The sequence below is a fragment of the Erpetoichthys calabaricus genome, chromosome 5 (assembly GCF_900747795.2).
Source record: "Erpetoichthys calabaricus chromosome 5, fErpCal1.3, whole genome shotgun sequence".
Classification (NCBI taxonomy): domain Eukaryota; kingdom Metazoa; phylum Chordata; class Cladistia; order Polypteriformes; family Polypteridae; genus Erpetoichthys; species Erpetoichthys calabaricus.
Window position 1 is genome coordinate 145,780,342 of NC_041398.2, and position 26,246 is coordinate 145,806,587.

The 26,246-nt window shown below is 36.7% G+C and overlaps 1 protein-coding gene and 1 long non-coding RNA gene across 2 annotated transcripts; one reads left to right on the forward strand and one right to left on the reverse strand.

Moving 5' to 3' along the window:
* Window positions 1–8,391: 8,391 nt before the first annotated feature.
* ing2 (inhibitor of growth family, member 2) lies at window positions 8,392–16,562 on the reverse strand. Its single transcript, XM_028802132.2, has 2 exons — window positions 16,268–16,562; window positions 8,392–9,322 (listed from the first exon to the last, which is right to left on the reverse strand). Exons 1-2 carry the CDS (start codon window positions 16,404–16,406, stop codon window positions 8,646–8,648), a joined length of 816 nt encoding a protein of 271 aa, XP_028657965.1. The 5' UTR covers window positions 16,407–16,562; the 3' UTR covers window positions 8,392–8,645.
* A 4,871-nt stretch (window positions 16,563–21,433) lies between these two features.
* Window positions 21,434–25,639, forward strand: LOC114651995 (uncharacterized). The gene is made up of 3 exons (XR_003716273.2): window positions 21,434–21,505; window positions 22,517–22,695; window positions 25,519–25,639. It is a non-coding gene; the product is annotated as an uncharacterized LOC114651995 (long non-coding RNA).
* The last annotated feature ends 607 nt before the right edge of the window (window positions 25,640–26,246 follow it).

Below are 26,246 nucleotides of genomic sequence, written 5' to 3' on the forward strand. Positions count from 1 at the left end.
GACATGTTGTATTACTGGGTTTAATAAGTTTTACAGGGAGTAAGACAGTTTCATTTAGGGTAGCAGAAATTAAACCTACTGGCCCAAATAAGCCAGTACTGGAAAAAATAAATGTGAATGTTAAACACTGCCAGATAAATATTGATTATGGTACAGCAGTAACATTTGCAGAAGAGTAATTCTAACAAGGTTTTGCTTTAAAAAATATTTAGAAGTGCTTCCTACAACAATACTTGGAATCACTGAACGGCTTGCTAAAACGCATCCATCAACAGTAAAATCTTTCGCCTCTTTTCAGATTTCACTAGCATGCCAGTCTAAAGTCTAATCCAATATATCTGGTTGCAACATACCAGAATCTTGCAGTGCATAATGTAAGATGACACCGCTGGCAATTTACGACAGGACAGTTAAAGCTGCAAGCTGGCTTTATGCATTAGAAGGAAAACAATTGGGTGTGCTTGGAAACATTTTACTCCATACAGTGAGGTATTGGAAGAAATCTGTAAAACTTTCAGAGCAAATGTTTGGTTTCTGTCCATCCATCTATCCAATTTTAAAATAATACTCCACCCAAAAAGTAATTTATCAGAAAAAAAGCACTGACAATACAAATGCATCATCATAGCACCAATGCTGCTCAATGCTGACGGTTTTGATTTAAGACAATACCTTAAAAATGAACCATAAAAACCATAAAATGTGTCCTGGAGGAAGCATTTGCTGCATAAATGGTCTAGGCACATGCTAGGAAGTGCATTGTAGAAATAACAACAACAAAAACCAATGAAAACACAATAATATTACACTTTGTTCGTATTAAATAATCTTTCAGAGTATAATCCATGTAAGGCTTTACCAGGAAAATCCCATTGGAACTGGACAGAGATAAATGGAGTAGATAGCTAAGGTGCTTGCAGTGCCACAGCTGTTACCCTCACCAGATGCATGCAGAAGTCACAATGGTGAAAGGTTCTGGAGTGCCACAACTCAAACGTCCCGGAGTTGAGCAGGTCAGTGGTTGTTGTGCAACAGAATATCTGAGATTCTACAATTGTGGGGTTTTTAAGTACCAGGGTGGTAATGATTTTATAACTTTTTAAGATTATACTAGCTAGCTATACAGTACTAACTAGGTTGAAATCTAAGTTATCAACACAGACCTCATGTTTTTTTATTTGATACCTAGGTTACCCATTTGATCTGGTAGAATAACACACACCTGAACCCTTTCCCTCATGGCAGCCTTTTTGTCTTCAGATAGAGCTGTCACCATGAGAAGTTATCAGTCATTAGCATTATGGCTATAGACCTCATTCACGTGGCCTGAGAAAGTCGCCACCACACTGTGGTTGCAGGCATATAATGATGGACAATAGAATACACCAATAATTATCATTTTAGATTTTTTTTATTCATTTATACAAACATATCTAGGCCAGAGAGAAGCCAATGGAACATACAGTCATTCTTCAATGGGAAATGATGACAGCTATACAACCCAGGTCCAGTAAGACAGGGAGCAGCATTTGGTTGGCTTTTCTCCAACCTGAATATGTATGTATAAATGAATTATGCACCGTACTCTTTGGGATGGAAATTACATTTTAAAGCAAGTTAAATACATATGTCTCTTTTTGTACCATACAGTATTTCTCTCGTCTTATTATTTCCACTATCGTTACAAATAAGATGGGTAAATGGGTATATGGCTCCAGTCTGTTCTGCATCAATAAAGAGCATAATTTACAATTAATATCAAATAAAAATATTTTAATGTCTGTGATAAGTAAAATTTAGCTAAAAATAAAAAAATACTTATGACGACAGTATTTAACTGTATTTATCATCAAATATGTTTCATTTATGTAGCCCGTGCCAGATTAAAATGAGCTCAGAGTACCCATCCCACCTGGCACATTCATATACTCACAAATTATGAACACATATGTGTTAAAATAGAAAAAAATCCTAAAACTCTGTATCAGGTCAACTTCAAGGTCCTTCATTAGTGGATTATAACAAATGTAAGTAACTAACTGATGAGTGCAACATCAGTTCTGTGAGAAATCAACTTTCTTCTGATCACTGAAAGGCTTGTAGGCCAGAAAATCTTTAACTTGATATTAGAAAGCTGAAGTCATGTCAAGGAAAGCAAAGCTCTCTGGGATTGTGTATTCTTTAATAAGCGCTTCCTTCAGTAATTCCTAAATTACTTTGGTCAGTGTCTAGGCCAGAATGTTCCAGTTAATGGTTCTGTATTCTCATGGGATTAGGAACGAAGTAATATCTTGTGATTTCCCAAATGATTTGGGGGAAATTTGCCTTTTTTGGATTTTTAGTGAATTATATTATTGTTCAATCAATCAATCAATCAGAATAGCTATCATTACTGCCATAAAGCTGTTCATTGATCATCTCAACTTTGTGCCTCCACTAAGTGCAGTTACCAAACATTCATTAAACATTTTTAAAACGTCTATGCAGTACTAAGGTGTTGTACCATGTTAGCCATTATGGATATAATGAGAAGCCAAGCAAAATGACACCTTTTGTTGGCTTACTGAACAGATTACAATATGCAAGCTCTTGAGGCAGCCCAGGCCCCTTCTTCAGGTAAGATATAATGAGCTGCCTTGAAAGCTTGCATATTGTAATCTTTTTAGTTAGCCAACAAAAGGTCTATGCCAAAACGTAATATGTAAGTGAGCATTTCAAGTTTGCACATTCACATTAAATAAAATAAAAGAGTATACAGAAAATCCTTTATTTGAGTTTGGTGTTGCTTGGTGCATTTTATCTCCTGCAGTGGCCTCATTGCCTTCCACATTGTTGTTCACGTCTATGTCTGTGTTATTAAACTGCACGTTGAAGCTAAAACTAATAGAAGTGTTGATGGCACTTATTAGTCTCAAACTGTGGTATACCTGGCTTGTTTAGATGATCATTTTGATTTATTTATTTATTGTAAGCAGCAAATTTCAGGTATAGTTTTTGGAAAAACAGTCTTGTGCTTTAGTTTTTCCTTTTGCTGCACCACCGGGCTCTCGTTTTGAATGACCACTTATTTTGTCTTTTTCTCTTTTGCAGCATTATAACACATCAAACATACAATCTCATAAAAAGTGACCCATTACATACCCACTTTTGTCATGAATTATTGTTTTAAAAGATTTTTATTTAGGTTTGATTGGACAGATTTATAATCGTGAGGATCGAAGTACTGGATAACAGGTTTCCGCGAGTGCCTGTCAATGAAAACTTGGACTTTCCCGGCTAATAGTTATGCACACCCAAGAGCTAGCCATGACTGTTTACCTTTTTCTTAGTCTGTCAATGACACCCAATGACCCCCAGTTCAACAAATGTGTAAGTAAGTATTTATCACACCAAGGAAAGAACAGCAGCATAAATTTCCCTTAAGAGTGGTACATCCAAATAAACTATATATTCACCTTGTCTATTTTTGCACAAAAAAGGAATGAATTCTCAAATCATTGTGCCCCTGGCGGTAGCACTTGCAACGTTCCACGAAGTGAAGCTGAAATGTCTTTACTGTGCAAGTTTTAATTTTCTCAAGCTTGAAGTCTTTTCTTATAAGTTGGGCCTTTAAGTTAAAATCTGCCATGAAGATAAAAGAGGGATTTTTTTTCAGTTTTTTTTTTAAACTAAATCCTCTGGCGGTTACAAAGCATTTTATTTGTGCTAAATATAAACGTGTTTCATACACCTGAGGAGCAAGCAGCGCTGAAGACCTGGTACGAACCTGCCATCTTGGCTGCTGGGCTTATTAGAGATAGGAATCAGGCCAGGGCAGTTGCTTCTCAGCACGTGTTAAGGATTTTTAGGACAATTCTACACATGCGAGCCAGGAGATAGTGAGATGTCAGATGGATATTCTTTCAGAAGCAAAAAAAAAATTTATTTATACAATTAAACTAGAATAGATGAGAAGAATATACATTCTCCCGTTCTTGTTTTCTGTCAGTGTGGATAGAAAGCTGGACTAATCTTCTAACCTTCATCGTCATCCATCCATCCATTATCCAACCCACTATATCCTAACTACAGGGTCATGGGGGTTTGCTGGAGCCAATCCCAGCCAACACAGGGCACAAGGCAGGAAACAAACCCCGGGCAGGACGCCAGGCCACCGCAGGGAACCTTCATCTTCTTCTTGTAAAATACAAACTTATTATGGCTAGCAAGTTTATATTAGTGTCAAAACTAACTCGAGGACTAATATACTGAAGTGAGTGGTTTTATACAGTCTGACAAATTTTAGTTGGTTACACCTTGCCTGATGAAGGGGCCTTAGTTGCCTCGAAAGCTTGCATTTGTAATCTATTTAGTTAGCCAATAAAAGGTGTCATTTCACCCTACTTTTTCCTGTATCAATCTATGGCTAACACGGTACAACACTCTACTACAGTAGGATCCCCTGTACAGTAAATGAGTATGAAATATGTACACTTTAAAATAATAGTGCAGGTATACAGTGTATAATATATATATATAATATAAATTACTATATTTTTGCTACATTAACATATTTACATATTGATTTAGCTTACATTTACACACACATAATAAATTTTTTGATGTTGTACTCTGAGTAGTTAGTCACAACTGAGAAGGATCTATATACTGTAAGACAAGATGTTCACCAACTCTACTCCCTGCATCCTCACCATTCCACTGACCTCCCTCTCATTCACACACATGTATTTTGTCTTGTTCCTACTGACCTCCATTCCTCTCCTCTGCTAAACATATGGCTAGTGGCCAACATGTGGGACCACCAATAAAATAAAAAATACTCTGTTAAAGGTTAAGTTTCCTATAATTCAAGTCAAAGTTATTTCTTTACAATCAATGTACTGTATATATTAATTTGACACATTTTGTGATCTAAAGTGTAGCATATTTTATACATTTTAGAAAACACCTAGCTGAAAATTGCTCTCTGGATTTAAAGGACATTATGGACAATTTTGAAAACAAAAGCATCAAAACTTACTGAAGATGTTCATTTTTTAAGCTAGGAGTATTACTTAGTACTAATAAATTGCACACCTATCTCAAAAGAGCATTATCTCTAATTTTGTAATTATTATTACAAAAGGAAAAAAAGCAAAATATTAAAATATTTTTCTGAGAAATACCCATTTCAAAAAGAAATTAGCTGTGTGCTTCACTTCGCTCGTCTTCCTCTGTAGCACCCTTTAGGGTCAGGGGTGTGGTTTCACCTTGACGAGTCATCTATAAATGCTGTTATTGACATTATTGAATATAGATGCTCAGATGTGAACTACCCTCCGTCGTCCACAATAATAAAGGAATAAAGACACACTTAACCATCAGTCTTTCATTAAATTGAAGCTTATTTCTTCCACCCAAAAATTTTTTTTGTGTTATCTTGCAAACATATTGGATGCTGCTGCTATCATCATGAACATGCATGCTTTGGCAGTCTAATGAGAGAAAGGTTAAGCATGCGCATAGTATGCAATAACGTGACAAGAGCTGATAGGCATACATATAATTTGAATTAGGCTGAAGTTTAGTAAGTTTACCACAGTTGCTTTAGCATAGGCAGAGACATAGCAGAGAACTGTAATTCCACCTAACTTGGGAGTTTGCATGTTCTCTCCATGTATTTAGAAATTGACAGGTATCAGTGGGTGTCAGGGAGTTTAATCACTCAAAAATGTTGTCCTCACTTCTTTAATTACCATATGCTCAACAACAGTGACTCAGCATGCACTATGAAATTTGATAATTTGTTTATGGTTGTAATCTGTTTCATTGTGGTTTGACTCGTCTTTTATATTTTCACTTATTATGAAGAAGTCGGGAGTGTCACAGAAGTACATAAGAGTTGTACAGGTTATATACGAGGGAAGTGTGACAGTGGTGAGGTTTGCAGTAGGAGTGATGGATGCATTTAAGTGGAGAAGAGGAGATATGCTCATGGAGAGGAGAGGAATGAAGGTCAGTAGGAACAAGACAGAATACATGTGTGTAAATGAGAGGGAGGTCAGTGGAATGGTGAGGATGCAGGGAGTACAGATGGCAAAGGTGGATGAGTTTAAATACTTGCGATCAACAGTACAGAGTAATGGGGATTGTGGAAGAGAGGTGAAAAGAGAGTACAGGCAGGGTGGAATGGGTGGAGAAGAGTGTCAGGATTAATTTGTGACAGACGGGTATCAGCAAGAGTGAATGGGAAGGTCTACAGGACAGTAGTGAGACCAGTTATGTTATATGGGTTGGAGATGGTGGCACTGACCAGAAAGCAGGAGACAGAGCTGGAGGTGGCAGAGTTAAAGATGCTAAGATTTGCATTGGGTGTGACGAGAATGGGTAGGATTAGGAACAAGTACATTAGAGGGTCAGCTCAAGTTGGATGGTTGGGAGACAAAGTCAGAGAGGCGAGATTACGTTGGTTTGGACATGTGCAGAGGAGAGATGCTGGGTATATTGGGAGAACAATGCTAAGGATAGAGCTGCCAGGGAAGAGGAAAAGAAGGCCTAAGCAAAGATTTATGGATGTGGTGAGAGTGGACATGCAGGTGATGGGTGTAACAGAACAAGATGCAGAGGACAGAAAGATATGGAAGAAGATGATCCACTGTGGCAACCCCTAATGGGAACAGCCAAAAAAAAGATAGATATTTTATTAATCGATGAAGAATCTAATCGTGTGTGTACATGACACGTCATGGGGAGTAATGCAGAGTGTTGACTGGCCCAGTGAACTTACACTGAGAGGGTGCACTTTCAAATATTTAAGGGTTTCATAAAAATGCAATGCAGCGTAAACACTTCTGTTCTGATTTATTGCAACGTGTACATAGTTCAGTGCAATTAAATTTGTGTGCTCATCACCACTACTCTTGACTGCTGCACCATAACCCATTTAAAATCATGACACAGAATGGGACAGGTGAAAAGTAGGACCATTTACAAGAAAATTGTCATATGCGACGAGTGTGCATCTGTCTGTTGGTGCAGGCCATAACAGTTGATGAAACAAATCCAGAGACACAACTAGCTTAATTCCTCTGAAATGACTCCGAAGCACAGAGGGTGCGTTGTCTTAAATGGAAAGACATATTCGTTAAGTATAAATGTTTTTGTTTTCAAGTTGGACCCTAGTGGCATGTATTTATAAAGTATAAATGTAGTGTATTTTTTAAATGTATGAAACATGCTTTAATTTAGATCTCAAATTTAAAGTACAAAATGAATATATATTATGATTGTAAAGAAATAACTTTGACTTGAAAAATACTGAACTTCTCCTTTAAGTGAGGAAGACCTACTTGTAATTATTTCTTCATATGCATTTCTGCCGAATTGCTCATCCAAAAGAAAGTAAATTCAATTCAGACCTATTGACAGAAAAGGAAAAATTCCAAGAACTCACATAGAAGAGTTGGTTGAAACTGAAATGGCAACTGAGAAGACAACAACATGAATAATTTAACGGTCAAGATAATCAAGACACTGTATTTGCTTTATGTGTTCTGTAATGGTTTTGTCATCTTGGTCAACACAGCCCTGAACAAGCAAGGAACCACTTCAGCGTGGGATGACCAGGTACTAGATTTTTATACCGGTGTGCCACCTATGTATTTATTAATTTATGATGAACATCTTGTTATATAACATATTTTCAACTCCATAATTGCTCTTTAGACTTTACACCACTATATTCAGCTCTAATACATTTTGGGAACAAGCACCAGAATATGACATCCTGTTCCAGTTTTATTGAAGACACTCACCTTTGACTGAAAAACAATCATAATTAAAGAATTACTTAACCATATAAACATTACAATCTAAGAACAGGTGTCTCTAAGCCATAGTTCTCCCTTTGTCATCTTTAAAGATGGTTTCTTATTTGGTAAGGGAGCACATTATGGGCATTATTCCAGGTCAGCAATTCCAACTTCAACCATTTTCAAACATCATAAAGCAAGAAATGTACAATATATAAAATGCAAAACCTCCAGTAATGTATTTTAAAAACATCGGCCTAACTTTAAAATTTAATGGCAATAGATTCCTTCCTCCAACCACAGAAAACTTTTTGCTGAATAATGAAAAATGTGGTAGGTCCGTTTTTGTTCACTAAGTCATTATACAAGCCTCCTCCACATAAAACACAAAAAAGCACATGAATCCATTCAAATGTAAGCATTGGAAGTATGAATATATCCATCTTTAAATATGTTAATTCTTTACTGAAAATGATTTTTTTTTTTTTTTTTTTTTTTTTTTAAGTACTACGGAACATATGATATACTGCATGAACCCCCTCCTACAATCTAATTTTGTTTTGGTTAAGTGCAAACCCACACAAAAACAATTCACAACACATAAGTACAACAACTTTTAATATTACATTAATACCATAGATTAAAAATGATTGCATAGACATATGCATCTTTCCTAAAAGATTGTTTGCTCTGCAAAGACAATAAAAAAAAAATTTATGTGTATGTGTGTATATATATATATATATATATATATATATATACACACACACACACATATACATTATATACACATTAAAAAAATATTTACACTCTTTCACACATATACAAACACACACACGCTTGAACAAATAATCACTACCTCGATCGTCTATCCTTTTTGCTTTTTTCAATACTTTTGTCCATTGTCTTTTCACTGTCCCCTCTACATTTAGGACAGTACCACTTTCCCTTTGGTTTGTATGTGAGTCCAACGCAGGAGAAATGGAACCACTCAATCGGACACTGTTCGTTATCACACCCAATCATTTCACCATACGACACTTGACTGCACAAGCAGTAGGTAGGCTCATTGGGGTCAATGGCAAACTCCACAGGAGATAACTCTCGCTCCTGTTTAGCCTTGGAATGTTTTTTCTTTTTAGCAGATTTTGGTTTCTTATCTTTAGGTATCTGTTCCTCACTTCCTCCACCCACTCCATTGGTTATGTGGCAGGAATCTCTGCTCTCACTGTTCCGTTGCCGCCTAGGCCTCCTCGAAGATGATCTCTCGGGTTGTACCTCTTCCGTTTTGATCTTTTCCATAGTCTTCTCAACCTCCATTGGTTCCTGAAAATATTGAGAGTAAGCATCTAGTTGTCTGGCTCGGTTCTCCACCAGGTCCAGCATTTGTGTTACTAGATGAATCTTTTCATCTCCCAGCTCCTGACTGCTAATAAGAGCACGTTGGAGGTGATTTTGCAGTCTTTTTTTCTGACTTGCATCAGACTCCTTTCTGTATTTTTCATGAATTTCGTTTGCTTCTTTCAAAACTTCTACAACAAGAGACAAAAGATTTTACAACATTAAGAAATTCACAAATCAAATAATACACTTAAATAAAAAACCCCGTAACTTAATGTGAAACTTAACATTAATAACTGAAACTTATAGGTAAATAAATTTGCAAACATCTCAAGTAAACTTTTTTCACGTTGTCATCATGGGGTGTTGTGTGTAGAATTTTGAGGAAAAAAATGAATTTAATTCATTTTGGAATAAGGCTGTAACATAAAATGTGGAAAAAGTGATGCGCCGTGAATACTTTCTGGATGCACTGTATGCTTTAAGTCATTTTACAGGACGATTGCTTTTATAGAATAAAACATTTCAGGGTTCCCATTCCTGTCTCCATTCCCAGTTTATGGTGAAAAGCTCAATTTTGCTTTTTGTCTATTTTTTCTGATTTACACAAACTGAAAGGGCCATAACAGACCAACCCTCTCAGCATCTCAGTGTGCTTTCACACCTACTTAGACTGTGGATTTAAATTCTGTTGAGTTTGCAGTTTTTATTTTGTTTCTTTTACATTGATAATTTTCAAGACTTTTTTTTTTTTTTTTTTTTTTTTTTTTACTTTTGGCATTTAGATGCAGAGCTTCAGCTATAAGAAAACTGTCTCCCTCAAGCTTTGTGATTACTGTAACTGGGAGGGAAACAAAAAAGACACGATAAATGAAGCATTTGTTAACATGCAGAGATGTATTCTGTTGATCTTAACACTTCGGATGGATGGATATTTATTTTTATATATACAGTGGTGTGAAAAACTATTTGCCCCCTTCCTGATTTCTTATTCTTTTGCATGTTTGTCACACAAAATGTTTCTGATCATCAAACACATTTAACCATTAGTCAAATATAACACAAGTAAACACAAAATGCAGTTTCTAAATGATGGTGTTTATTATTTAGGGAGAAAAAAAATCCAAACCTACATGGCCCTGTGTGAAAAAGTATTCGCCCCCTTGTTAAAAAATAACCTAACTGTGGTGTATCACACCTGAGTTCAATTTCCGTAGCCACCCCCAGGCCTGATTACTGCCACACCTGTTTCAATCAAGAAATCACTTAAATAGGAGCTGCCTGACACAGAGAAGTAGACCAAAAGCACCTCAAAAGCTAGACATCATGCCAAGATCCAAAGAAATTCAGGAACAAATGAGAACAGAAGTAATTGAGATCTATCAGTCTGGTAAAGGTTATAAAGCCATTTCTAAAGCTTTGGGACTCCAGCGAACCACAGTGAGAGCCATTATCCACAAATGGCAAAAACATGGAACAGTGGTGAACCTTCCCAGGAGTGGCCGGCCGACCAAAATTACCCCAAGAGCGCAGAGACGACTCATCCGAGAGGTCACAAAAGACCCCAGGACAACGTCTAAAGAACTGCAGGCCTCACTTGCCTCAATTAAGGTCAGTGTTCACGACTCCACCATAAGAAAGAGACTGGGCAAAAACGGCCTGCATGGCATATTTCCAAGACGCAAACCACTGTTAAGCAAAAAGAACATTAGGGCTCGTCTCAATTTTGCTAAGAAACATCTCAATGATTGCCAAGACTTTTGGGAAAATACCTTGTGGACTGATGAGTCAAAAGTTGAACTTTTTGGAAGGCAAATGTCCCGTTACATCTGGCGTAAAAGGAACACAGCATTTCAGAAAAAGAACATCATACCAACAGTAAAATATGGTGGTGGTAGTGTGATGGTCTGGGGTTGTTTTGCTGCTTCAGGACCTGGAAGGCTTGCTGTGATAGATGGAACCATGAATTCTACTGTCTACCAAAAAATCCTGAAGGAGAATGTCCGGCCATCTGTTCGTCAACTCAAGCTGAAGCGATCTTGGGTGCTGCAACAGGACAATGACCCAAAACACACCAGCAAATCCACCTCTGAATGGCTGAAGAAAAACAAAATGAAGACTTTGGAGTGGCCTAGTCAAAGTCCTGACCTGAATCCAATTGAGATGCTATGGCATGACCTTAAAAAGGCGGTTCATGCTAGAAAACCCTCAAATAAAGCTGAATTACAACAATTTTGCAAAGATGAGTGGGCCAAAATTCCTCCAGAGCGCTGTAATAGACTCATTGCAAGTTATCGCAAACGCTTGATTGCAGTTATTGCTGCTAAGGGTGGCCCAACCAGTTATTAGGTTCAGGGGGCAATTACTTTTTCACACAGGGCCATGTAGGTTTGGATTTTTTTTTCTCCCTAAATAATAAAAACCACCATTTACAAACTGCATTTTGTGTTTACTTGTGTTATATTTGACTAATGGTTAAATGTGTTTGATGATCAGAAACATTTTGTGTGACAAACATGCAAAAGAATAAGAAATCAGGAAGGGGGCAAATAGTTTTTCACACCACTGTATATATATATATATATATATATATATATATATATATATATACATACATATACATACACACACATATATAATGCATGTGCTCCAAAATAGTGCAAGTTAATATCACATAGTATACAAATAAAACAAACTTTGTAATGAAGTAAATGTTAATGCTGTGTGTCATGCAGTATATACTGTATATAGGTGATGGTAATGTCAATACTAATTTGTGATATTCAGATCCATCAATGAATGCAATAACTCCATTTAGATATTTTACATCTGTAAGCTAAGCCCAAAATGTTGCATTTAGCAAGTTTTTTTTTTTTTTTTTTTTTTTAAATAAATCTGTGGACTTAAGATGCAAGAAATAATCTGATATTGGTAAATATAAGTGAAAGCTGCTGGAGAGCTTGTAGCCATGTTAATACTGCAACCAAACCATCTAGCCTAGTGGTTCCCAAACCTTGTCATGGGGATGCCCTTTGTTGCAGGTTTTTGTCACTACAAACAGTGATAAACTATAACTGATCTCATTTAATTAGCTGGTCATTTTTTTCTCTCCTCTTATTCAGAAAAGCACAACAGTATGTTTTTCACATTTATAAAAGATTCAGATATTTACTCTTTTTCTAAAGATATAAATGCATAACTTGTTGTTTTCCTATTTCCCTGTGTATTTTGCTTCCTTCATTTAACCATAATAGTCACAATTAACAACAACCAGAGCAGAAACCCAGGATGATGAAAGCTGCAACTACTTCAGAGTCAGACCCACTAATCAGTAAAATAAATAACCAGATCACCCAGAAAAGCAGAATGAAAATTAGCATGAAAATACTCTGAACATACACACACACATATATATTATATACATATACACACACACACACACATTATACACATATACATATATACACACATATATTATACATACATACATATATATACACATTATATATAGTCGATTCCTCTTAATTGGGACACATTACAACTAAGACATTTTGTCCCAATTAAGCGAATTCCACATAAAATTAAACAATAATTTTCTTTCAATATTTTAATAAAATTATTGAACCCAAATATAAATAAGAAAATATAAGCTGTGAAGAAAAAATAATAAATTCTAAAGTAAAATAATTAGGTATGTACATACAATTTAATGCTGCAAAAATGCATCAAGTGTAGTCTGCCTTTTGTTTTTGTAAATTTGTACATTGTCCTTTGCAGTTCGTCTTTTCTGTAATGCCCATTCCTCACGCAGTTGATTTTCTTGTTGCAAGAGACGCACTATGGTATATTTTGGTACACCAGTTATCTCAGCAAGCCTACGATGGCTTGTATTAAATGGCTGGCTTTAAATTTTATCCACCAAAGCAATTTTACTTGAAATTGTAAAAATAATTTCTTGGCATGGGTTATAATTTTATAAATAAAATTGACAAAAAAAAAGTTTACTTCTACGTTATACGTACACGCGAGGTGGTGTAGGGGTAACTGAATATGTTTCGGTAGTGGTGACGGTAGACTATTAAGCAGACATGTACTACTCCACTCTAAGATTGTACTATCTAAACTTACCAGTGCTTCTTTGACGGGCGACGATACATGACTAACTTGCAGCGCGCGTCTGCTACTGTCCCAATTAGGCGTTTAAATTATGTATTAGTTTATTATTTTGCTTTTCATTCCTTGAGATTTGGTCCAAATAAGCGGCTGCCCAATTAAGCGGAATCGACTGTATATTAAATAATAAAAAAAAAAACTATTTCCCATATAAATTTTAACAAAAATCTACCAAAAAAACTTAGTTTTGTTATTTTTACATTGACTCCAAAACACAGAAACTGGAAAATAATGGTACTCAATTATGCTAGGAGCCCAATGAAAAACGGAAGTTGGCTGGAACAAAAACCTGCAGCCACAGGGAGTCCCCAGGACCAAGTTTGGGAACCATTCATCTATCCTATGCTACTCAATAATTCAAGTAGATCTTTCAAGTGTTTAATTAAATAGAAAGGATTGGTTTTAACAACCAAAAGCAAATATGCATTAAATGTAAAAATAAATTAAATGCTGGCTGATTAAGTGATGCCTCAAGTTGCTTCAGAATAGTAACAACAGTACACAGTGATAAAGGGAAACAGAAAAAAAGGTGGATTTTCTGAAGAGTATTTTCATGACTATAGATATTAGTCAAATTCTGGTTCTCTGAAGACCTCTCCTCACTGTTAAGACCATATGAATTTTAACAGCGTGGCAGTGGTTAGTGTTGCTAACTTTCAGCTTCAAGAACATGGATTCAAATCCTAGTCCAGATACTGTCAGTACAAATTTTCTTCAGACACCCGAACTATGGCAACTGGCCTAACTTGCAGAAGTATTACCGAATATAGCAACATTAGGGGTTAACCTTGAAATGGTCGGGACAGGCCATGAGGAATGGTAATCTTGTAAATGAATAAGTTGGATTGCAAAAATAAGTAAATAACTGAATCAAAGGTTGTGTCTGCATCCTAAGGTGCTTGAATACCAGAGATACATTAATTAAGAATATGAACTGTTTGGGATATCAACAATTTATAAGCATCCGTGACTTAGAAACAGCTGAATTCAGAACAGGAAAACTTGCACATTGTTTAAAAGAGGGCATCAACACACTCAAAATAATGACGGCAGTTATTTGCTGCCTTTGAGAAGTCATGCAACAAGATAGCCGTTTACTTATTTCTACTATTTGTGGAAATTATGCACAGGTTTATTAAAAAAAAAAAAAAAAAAAAAGGTTTAATTAAAAGGCTATTGAAGACATAAAAGCAAATACTGGAACAATGTACAGAGATTAAAATGAAAAACTGGCTTGTGAAAAAATAATCCCTTTACAGGAAAATAAAATTTAAGACTTCCTAACCACACATACTCATCGCTTAAAATGTTGTTAAACTAGGCATAACTGTTAGTTCATTTGATTACTAAATTTTGTGCTATCATGCAGACTCTTCATACATACACATAAGCATGATTACACAAAAACGCACGACGTACAAAAATTAAACGAACTAATTACGAGTTATTCTCGGTTTACAAGACAAAGATCAATGTATGCCAAATTTACCTCATGCAACATTACCTGAATCTGCATCCCAAATCATGCCAAATTAAAAAGTAAAATGCGTTCACCATATCTAACCAAAGCATTTTAACCTAAAATATTTACTAAACTCACTCTCTGTTGTGGATACAACAGGCGTACCACGTTAATTAATTTGTTGAAACACTTGATTTTGCCAAATAAACTCGTGAAAACCGTAAATCCAAAACACGCTGGAGGGTGACATGCGCAGAAGCGCGCACTCTTGCGTCTGTTCGCGCATGCGTTTTTATCAACGCTGTATCCAAAAATAAACTAATAAAAACCCCGGAGGTTCCTTCTTAAGGATCGGATACTGTCTGTGGTCAGACTAACTTGCAGATTTATACGTAGTTTCTGTAAGCGGTATTGTTCTAAACAAGTAACCGAAACCGTAGGGTGAGGAGCGCTACACGAACTGTAGGTCAATACGATCTAGCAAATTCTCACTTCCTACCAAAGTAAACGTAGACGTTACTATCTAAGCATCGACATCTTTAGCAGATACAGAACAGGACAATTTTGTAAAAAATGATGCGTTTCCAGGAGCACGACACCCATACAAACATGAGCAACAAGCGCTCTAGCGGTAGTCTTGTACTTCCGTATTCAATACAGCCCGGATATGACGACACATGCTTGCCTTTTTCACACTAAATTAAATCAAATATTTTATCGTTTTACATTGCACCAAATAGCAAAGAGAATGTAATGTTGATATGCGTCAACATATATCGTACCTGAACGATTTTGAACAAAAAGGGATCCAGCAGAATAGCGATTCGCAAAACTTTTTATCACCCGTTGCTTGCTCGCTAGCTTTCTCTATAAGCAGGATCACCGCCTTCAAATCAGAAACACGCTTTGCTGTAAACACATCTCAGGAAATCTCAGGAATGCCTGCAACTTCTGCTACTTTTTCACGGTTTACCGACTGTGATTTCTAAGTTCCAACTTATTTGGCACGCTCGTCGAGTTAAGTTAAGCCGAGAGCGCCGATCCAAACGCCCACCGGCGAGCACGTTTTAAACTGTTTGAGCCGTTTTAACTCACAGCAGGTGGGAGGGCGACGTATGAAATCCTCCATCAAGTGTTTAGCAGGTCTCGGCGGTGGATTTAAATTCTTGAACAGATTTTGAAGTCACTTGCCAAAATGGCTGATACCCACGGTGCCCCTTCATTTTGAACACGGGTCTCTGCCAGTGCGGTCGAGAAATCAATCACACTACAGACAATCCGCATGATGAACACGCAGTGACAATACTACTGCTGACATTATCTGTGTTTATGTGGGACGGATCTCCAGAAAACCCTCACCCCTAGAGAGCCTTCTCCTCCTTGGTGTGTAAATAGAGATCTACATGGATATATATACATACACTGCATCGTTAAGAGTAAGTGAAAACACGAACAATTTTAACACAAACCCAATAGTGCAACGTAGTGCCGAGTTACATACCTTGATACTTGATATCGATTTCTCGTAGCAGTGAAACATTCCTCTGAATGTCCAAAGGAAGAGACTCCACACATTCGAGATAATCTTCCACGAAACTCACCAGCTGGCTCTTTTCTGCATTCGCGTAAACCCCTAACATGTTTAAAGCAATGCATCAAGTTAAAGATCAGAACGAACAAAAGAAAAAAAAAACGAGCATTTAAGTTTCGCAGAAAAGGAGTGCTTGTATAGCTTCAATGCAGCTTCTCAATCAGACCTAACTGCAGTTCCACTTCAAACAAAACTGTCTGTTCTGCGCATGCGCTCAAACAGACCTTATAAGGCAATGCACCGCGTTTTTGCATTTTCCCGCAGCTTCCCTGACAAGGGGTTGGGTCTCTTCCCACAGGTCAAAGTTCACCTTCTTAAAGGGGAAGAATGAAAAATAACTGAAGCGTAGTAACAACTGAAGTTTTTCTGTAAGCATACAAAATTGACATATTACACATTGGGTTATATTAAACTTCATATTATTACGATGCCACCCTCTGCCGGATTACTTGACATCCATGGAACTGGACCAAGTGTAAACGTTCAGCAAATTCACAAACTTGCCGTTAAAACGGTGATTTGTGAACATTTTTAAAGGAGTACTGATTTACCACAAACACATGCAAAACAGTACACAGTGAGACAAAAGGCTGTAATCGGATTTTTTTATATATAAGCTTTACTTACCATAGCTACCGATATTTACAAAATTATGGATATCGATTATCACGTAACATACTCTCAAGCAAAATAAATAATCATATATTAAGAAGTGAAAACAACTTGTTTCAGAAGTATTTTCTATATTGTTGACGGATACTCCAAATAACATACCAAGGTACTGCTGGAAATACATGTTAAAAGAGAATTAATTCATTATAGAGGAAGAAACCAAAATTTTAACCTCAGCAGTGCATCAAGGCATTCTATGTTTTCGATATGTAACATCAATTCTGAATCCGTTTGCCCGCAAGTTTTGTTGTGAGAAACTACGAAAATTCTGTGTTAAAACAGAGCAGTATATAGTGACATCATCGCATAACACATCCTGTTTGCGAAAACAGGCAGCGTCTTCCAAACTGTAAAACATTTTAAATTTGAAAGGTCCTAAAATTGGTTTACTTCATTCAGTGCGAAAAGATGACATTCTGCTAGTGAGCCCCGTTAAGTTGATGTAACTTTCATTACATCACCTGCGTTACTACAGGAATTGACAGCTTCCCGTCTGTTCTCAGCGGCTCGGTCACGCTCGACTTCTTAGCCGGTTGTATTCTGAGCACGCAGACTGGAGGTACGCTTTGCGCACGGCACTCTCTGCCACGGGTCCGGGGACTTTCCCCTAGGCGAAATGAATCGAGAGAAACTAGGTTCTCAGCTTGTAGCCTAGACAGCAGGTCTTCAGAATGCCTTGAGTTTATGGCCTGCTTCTCATTTTATATAGGACCAGAAAGCATCTGCCTCTCTCGAAAGTGGTACTTTTTTTTCTTATTGTTAGTTTTGCGATCCATAATTAAACATTATTCAACATGTTAATTTTATCAGTATGTTTTTAATCTATCAAATAACTACCGGAAGTTTAAATTGTATTAAAATATCCTTACGAAGATTCCGTAGTCGCTCACTACCTTTTATGCAAATTAGCTAGTGTTATTTAAGCTGCTTTTAGTTTTTCATTGTGTACATTTTAAAATTACGAGCCTTAATATAGTAGCATATAATAAACAGTACATAACACCTTTAAAACTAAAACGTGAAAAAGTACACTGCGCTTCAAAAAGTGAAATTAAACAGTTTGATGCATCATGGGACATTCTGAAGGAGCATGCGCATTTACAATTCTACTTTACGCTATCAAAATAGTAAACTGTAGTGTTAATCTCTTTATATAGGCATATCGGTTTGGTTCTTACCTTGCTTCCGATTTGTGGGGAATCCTTTACTTGATTTTGGACGTATATACATATTTACAGAAATGTACGTTGTAAGGTACTATTTACCCACGCAATAAATAATGTTCATGATTAAAGGCACTACTTTAAATAAGGGTGTTATGAAGGTATCTGTGCCCCGAGGAATTCAGTGTCCCATCTGATTTTTTATAATACTTGGTATTTAACGTGCTGCCGTGGTCTTCAAACAGAAAACAAGCGCCTAAATTCGAATTATGTTTGTGTACTATATAGACAGATAGATAGATAGAACGTTATTTGGCCATGGAGGGAAATTTGGCTTTTTACAGAAGAGCTTTAAATCAATCAATAAACGAATAAATAAATACACACATGCACTATAGTCTGAACACACACCAGAATGACTAAGAAGGAAGAAATGTAAAAAGAAAGAAAGAAAAACTTCATACTTGACAGTCACAGGGAGGCATTATGCTGGTGCATTGTTGGTATAAAGGAGCCCCAGTAACTAAGTTAGTTTGAGGATTCTGGGGACAGAAAACTTATAAAAAATATTGTGTGTTGAGGCAGGATTCAACCCTGGGTGGGACACAGTTTATACAGTATATATTTAAAAGACTTTACAAGGCCGCGAGACGCTATATATATATATATATATTTCAGTATTGCTGTTGTTGTTAATTAAGCTGTTGCCTCATCAAGCTTAGAGACCACCACAGAGTGTGCATAGCTAATAGTCTATGTTAAGAGTGCTCTGCATTTTTAGTTATTTTTGGTTTTCAATTTTATTAGATATGATGCTCCTGGGATAGACCGCAGCTGCACAAAAAATGAACCGCATAAATGGGTTTAAGAATGATCCATCCATCCATCCATTCTCTTCTGCTTATCCGAGGTCGGGTCGCGGGGGCAGCAGTTTGAGCAGAGATGCCCAGACTTCCCTCTTCTGGCTCTTCCGGGGGAATCCCAAGGCGTTCCCAGGCCAGCCGAGAGACATAGTCCCTCCAGCGTGTCCTGGGTCTTCCCCTGGGCCTCCTCCCGGTTAGATGTGCCTGGAACACCTCACCAGGGAGGTGCCCAGGAGGCATCCTGATCAGATGCCCTAACCCCTCCTTTAACCGCCACCTTATCGTGGTGGAGGGGTTTGCGTGTCCCAATGATCCTAGGAGCTCTGTTGTCCGGGGCTTTATGCCCCTGGTAGGGCCACCCAAGGCAAACTGGTCCTAGGTGAGGGATGAGACAAAGAGCGGTTAAACAAACCTTCTATGATGAATCAAAACTTTGGATGGCGTTTTCCCTTGCCCGGACGTGGGTCACCGGGGCCCCCCTCTGGAGCCAGGCCTGGAGGTGGGGCTCGATGGCGAGCGCCTGGTGGCCAGGCCTGCACCCATGGGGCTCGGCCGGGCACTGCCCGAAGAGGCAACGTGGGTCCCCCTTCCCATGGGCTCACCACCTATGGGAGGGGCCAAGGAGGTCGGGTGCAGTGTGAGTTGGGTGGTGGCCGAAGGCGGGGACCTTGGCAGTCCGATCCTCGGCTACAGAAGTATAAGAAAGAATTAATTTAAATTTTGGTTTTGGTTCAGTTCAATTTTAAATTGATCTCTTTTTGTTTTCTGGGTTTTACTATGAGTCAGATTGATTTTTCTTATCAAATGATGTGTTGGAGTTTAGTCTACAAGGCTACCTTTTCAATATCTGCCTCTGACTCACTATATGACCCTGAGTAACTCCTATAGCCTTCCTCTGCTCCAGTTGCAAAAAATAAATTACAATTACATTGTCTCCTAATTTTGTAAGAAACCTTGGGTAAAGGTGTCAAATGATAGTCCAGAAAGCTACATCACAAACTAAAAAGTCTTTAAAAAATAAACAAATCACAATTTTAATTATAATTATATTTGAATACTATAACATGCATTGTGCCAGCCTTACCACTGCATATACAAAAGCTTGGGAAATAAAAGAAATCAGGCCGGGCAATGAAACCTTGAAAGAAAATGAATGGACATCATGCTTGCTTGACTACTGGCATTCCATCTGAAAGTTTCAGCCATTATATCAACATGGTTAAGCAACTTCTCAAATGTTATGGGACCCAACGTGGTGTCAAAAGTTTGACATTAGGAGAATTGTATGAAGTACTGTAGCAAAGCATAACTAATTAAGGTATTTGCTATGTCACTACCTTTAGTCATTACTTCATATTGTGACTGATGTAGGATGTTGGTAGATAGAACTGGGGCTTCCTTACTTTAACAAGTATCTCCTAAATGGTTGAAGTCCCTTGTAGGATGCCTGGAGCATCTTCTCAGACAGAGTTCCTTCCTCATAAAAATAGCTCATCTCATTTTATATTCTCCAATTTGACCAGATGGGCTCTCATCTCACCTTCTCTGTGACCTTAAGAAGGCTTAGTCTTTTATCTGGTGTACAATTTTGGATGATCCGCTGTGGCAACCCCTAATGGGAGCAGCCGAAAGAAGAAGAAGATGTTTTGCATGATGTGCGTGCAGGTTCCATTCTGAAAAGAGAGCAAAACCAGGTTATGATACATCTGGAGCTCACATCCCTCTTTTTAGTTGTTACCTCCCAGCACATTTCAGTTGAGGAGTGAACTATGAAAATATTAAATCACTCCTATTAATGTTCTCTCATTTGTTTTGGGTAGTGGGAAGGTAATTTGAATAAAGCTGTTACACTATGTATTATAATTATAACAATGTTTTCTTTACTTAACTATAAGGTGTGTATTGCAATTAAGCTTTGAAGGCAATACAGTATATATAAATATGTTAATAAAACATAATTAGAAAGGGGTCACAATAAACATAAAAATAAAAATTGTTTATTGGTAGCTGAAAAATGAGAAATTCTGGTGGCTGGAAAAGACAATTCTATGAAGAGGGACCCTGTTATTTGAAGTATTGAAGGCAAGGATTTTAGAACACTGTGAGAAATAAAGAAGACAACAGAAAAATATATTGGGTATGCATTATTTCTTAGGGAAAAGGCTGTTATGAATAATGTATTTAATAAAATGCCTCTTGTTAAACAGGTACAGTTTAGAAGGTTTTGAGGTTTATAAGCACAGGGTTTTAAATCCTGTCTTTCTTTTTGTCTTCGTGAAGTATGTACATTCTTCCCATATCTGGTTAAGATTTGTTCAGCATACTCCAGACTTCTTTCCATTTTCAAAAGATATTAAATGTTTTCTGACCACAGATGCTATAATGGCCCAGTGTGAGTGAACATGCCCAATGATGGACTAACATCCTATCCAGGATTGGTTCTTCTTCAGGTAGGCTCTGGCTACCATAATCCTATGTATGAATAAAAGGGTTTAAAAATAGATGGAAGATAAAGTTTAGATCCATATTTACATGCAAGCTTCTAGGTCAATTGATTACTAGTCCTGCATTAGTGTAACTACTGACTCTTCCTAATTTACAAATGAACTTACAAGTGAAAAACAATTTATCTAATAGCTCTTGTCAAGGAATTTAAAGACACATTACATTAAAATGTAAAAATAACTATACATTTAAATTGAAGTCATTTAAATTACATTTAAAAGGATTTTATTAGATAGATAGATAGATAGATAGATAGATAGATAGATAGATAGATAGATAGATAGATAGATAGATAGATAGATAGATAGATAGAATAATTCAATACTATTTCAGTATAGGCTAAGTTATGTTTTGTAGCATTCACTATGTGAGAAAGGAATTTGCAGCAAATATTTACAAATATTTTTCTGCAGATGCAATAACATAATCTAAGAAAAATGAAACAATTATAATTACTATTCACAAAAATAACATTGAATTTTAATAGTGCATTGTAATAATTAGCTTAGTGTTATGGTACAACCTCCACTCACACCCACTTTGTGAATTAGAGCTCCAAACACCTATAATAAAGAAATTCCCAACACTGTTCCTCGTGAGTCTTGGGAATTAAAATGTACAGCTTGATTATAACATACTGATATTTTTATAAAAGAGGATGGCTGCTGTCACACAGGAGGCAATTGACTTTGTTCCTAACATGCCTGTCATGAGACACAGTTTGAGAGGTCTGCTACAAACAGTACTTCTGGTACTAATTTTCATTTTGTTGTTGGGACAGTTTTCTTTTTTTAGTATCAAGTCTCCCAATCCAACATATAAAACACATGTAATAATAGATAAAGGACTCATTAAAACAGAAGTATTGTAGTTTTGTCAACTTTAGAACAATGTAGCTTCTTTAGGAAGTACACATATTTTTGCTCCTTCATTATTTAATCTATGTTTTGTTTAAGGACATGTCATACTCTGACAGACTCGGAGAATTAAACCTGTATATCTCCAGCAGAGGAGATGACATGGAGTCCTAATCCAGGTCTTCAAATTCCTCAAAGGCATTGATAAAGTAAATCCAGCAGCAATCTTTCAATTTAAGGGTGAATCATGTACTCTAGGACACCAGTGAAAATCAAGGGTAAGTGCTTTTAAGACTGGAGACAGGAAGCACTTCTTTATACAAATACTTGTGGAAATCTGGAATAATCTACTATGGCGTGTCATTGAAACAGAAACCTTGACATCCTTATAAGAAAAATCTGGATGTGATATTGGGACAGTTCAGCTAATTAGCTAAAGAAATGAACTTGATGGACTGAGTAGTTTCCACTTGTCAAAATTTCCTAAGTTCTTATGTTCTAAAGGTTATAGTGTTCAACCAAAGCCTTTTCACATGTTGCCTTGTTAATGATGTTTAGAGAGGAGAGGGATGTGAATGTTTGAACTGCCATATCCTTAGTTGCAGAAATATTTAGCTGTGTAAATGAAAGTTTATATCACTTAACCAAAATGGTGACATTAAGCCCCTCATCCATCTCCCTATTTTGTAAACACTGATAGAGTCACTGGAAAAGTTTAAAATATAGCAGGTTTTGGGTGAATCTTGGCAAATATCTGTATACAATAGCATTTGAAGAGGAGATGGAGAGGCAGAGGTGACCTAATCACCATATCAAATCAGCTCTTTGTATTCTGTGAGTTACTAAATGCAGGATACTAGTACAGACAGAAAGTATTAGTTAGCTTCTATGGTAATACTTCACCATTGACACTCTCAGCTTGTACTCTCTAAAGTGACCTTTGAACATGCTTGATATTGCCTTGAGTGTTCAATCTACTTTAACCTTTCTGACTGACTGCTTCATACTATTTGTTCTGTCTTAGATTCTTTTTCTCTCCTGCTTGGCAATGGATAGATTACTCAGGATATAACTGGTGTACTGACTTGTAAATTCTAATGATGCTTCAAAACATGTGAAATTTTAAACTATACATGAATTAAATTGATTACAATCAATATTTAAAAAAGAACCAGCAGGAACAAGAATCATAAATAATCACTCCAATTATTTACTTTGTAATTTTGAATTAATGAATTTTGAACCTTTGAAATGTGGTTGTTATTGTAATCTGTTTAGGAGGCAATTTCTATAATACAAAGTCAGCACTGCCAAATTGTCACCATAGATCTTTTTTGAACCTTGAGGTAGGGAGAAGATGGATAGAGTTTGCAAACCTTAAAGTTATTGTTGTAATAAGAAGGATTTAGAAAGTGATTCAGTGTGTTTGTGGGTGTTCTGCTGGACTGAAGTGATGCAGCCCTGTTCATGGACTCCAGCAAGTATCCAAGCAGCAATAAGAAATATTCAGAGGAGATCACAGCTAGGCAACATTTCCAAAAAGGAAAAGACCTAGTTTATTGAAAAAGCTTGATTTTCAAGCAGTTGGTCTTATTTAGAATAGTATCAAGGTTATGGGCAGGAGATGCAGTAGGTGGATGAGTCTGAGTCCAGGATAATGTATGATGCACTACACAAAAAAGGTCTTGTTTTTATCAGAAAGTCTAGTAACGGTTCAGCTGGAGAATGTGTTATCTGTTTAATTTTCAGTGTTTATGAATGAGGTCATTATTGTAAGGGAGGGAGGTGATTTTGATAATACATTTAGATGTAAGTTAGGTGAGGCCGACCATGAAAACAGTCCATGTGGTAGAATGTAGAAAATGAAGTGGGGAGGTGGAACAAAAACATCACATAATAATTTCACAGTGTGTGATATAATGTTATGAACAGAAATATGCTTTTCAGTCTGTTTGGACCAAAACAACAAATTGCCTTGCATTTTAATATATCTAGACACCCAGGAAAATATATGAAATAGGATGTTTTAACTCTTCATGTGTAAGTGAAAGTATTGTCAAAGCTTGTACTGATACATGAGTAAATGTGAGACTCATTTACAGTGGTATGCGAAGCTAAAGTGGAAACTGCAGAATGGGAACAGAACCTGGACTTACTTTGGAAATGTTTCATCTAGAGAAAAGGACATCTACAGTTAAAGTTCAAAGTTAATTTTTGAGGTTTGCTGTCTATTCAAGGTTATAACCTTCTACAGCAAGGGAACCAAGTCACCCAATTACTGTACCCAGTTATTTCAGTACTGAGTCACATAAGATGGGAGATGACTTGGACACAATCCAGTTCTGGATAGACTACCAATGCACACACATGCACACCCTATGCCAGAGCAGTACAAAGGTGCTGATTAACCTGATGTGCATCTTTGGGATGTATGAAAAATAATGTTAATAGAAAGAAAAACGTATTTGCACATAAGAAGATAACATTTACTGTATATTTAATTGAGACAGATGATCCCAATATAAAAAGCTAATTCTGCATAAATGTTGATTCATATGTCAAGGGCACATCAAATGATTCAATAATGCATGGAAGAAGTGAGAAGATAGTTTTTCTGTGTATGGAAAAATACTTAATTGTGTTTGGTAGAATAACTTCCATTAGTGGCATAGGAACTACCTGTGTGTTTACTACAGCTTTTTAAAGAAAATGAAATCATATAATAGTATATTGTGCACTAACTGTAATCATGATTTTATCCACCTGTTCAAAATTTTCAAAAAACACGTTTGTCAGGCTGATGGATTAATTCTATTTATAATAAAGAATGCATTTACAATTCCAATATGTACCAAATAATAAGTCATACAAGCATAGTTTTCATACTATTTATAACAAACCAATTATGTCACCATTTGGCAGGGATCCTCAAACTCCAAACTGGGAGGTCACAGTTGTTGCAATTTTTTTGTTCCAACCCAGTTGCTTAATTAGAAGTCAATTATTGCCTGTGAAGCAACTACTGCTCAGTCCTTAATTGCTTTCTTTAGTGTTAAACAGCTGCTTTCATTGTTTTAATTGTTTCTTGTTTTTCTAACCAGCTGCCAATTATAGTAACAATGAGATGAAAGTGAAAAAGGAGCCAGCAGTAAGCCATCTCTACCGGACCCAGGTCACTCTGTACATATGTGTTCATCACAAATATGTTTAAATAAAATATTTAGAAGAAAAAAAGTGAAGGACTGAGAATTGATATTATATTTATATAATGACAGAGTCTGAGAAGCTGGCTTTAATTCAATGCAATCAAGAGAGGGAGTGCCAGTGAAGAAACATTAGTAAAGGTGTAAGACGCACACTGACAAAGTCGATTTCAACAACTGAAATTATAAAACCAGATAGGAGGTGACAAAAGCACCTAGAAAACAATGAGTCTGAGAAGCAAGCTTTATGGGAATATCCTTGAGGGAGTGAGTACCAGTGAAAAGAAGTTCACTCACATATAAATACAGAGGAAAGCCACTGAAGGTTGTGGTAAAATAAGCCACGAGAAAATGCTCAAAAAGAGTTGGGGAATGTCCCCTCATAAAGTCCGACGGACAAAGATGAAAAATGAGGTCAAAATAATCAAAAATTTGATAACAGAATACAAAGTACATTTGTTTTTATGGTGTTTTTATATGCAATCAAACAAAATGGTGGAAGGAAGTGACATGACGGAACTGACATCATCTGGAATGGCCGGAAGTGAGGTCATCGGAAATGGCCGGAAGTAAAGTCATTATGCCAGAGCTGGAAGTGCTGTCACTGGGATTTGGCCAGAAGTGAC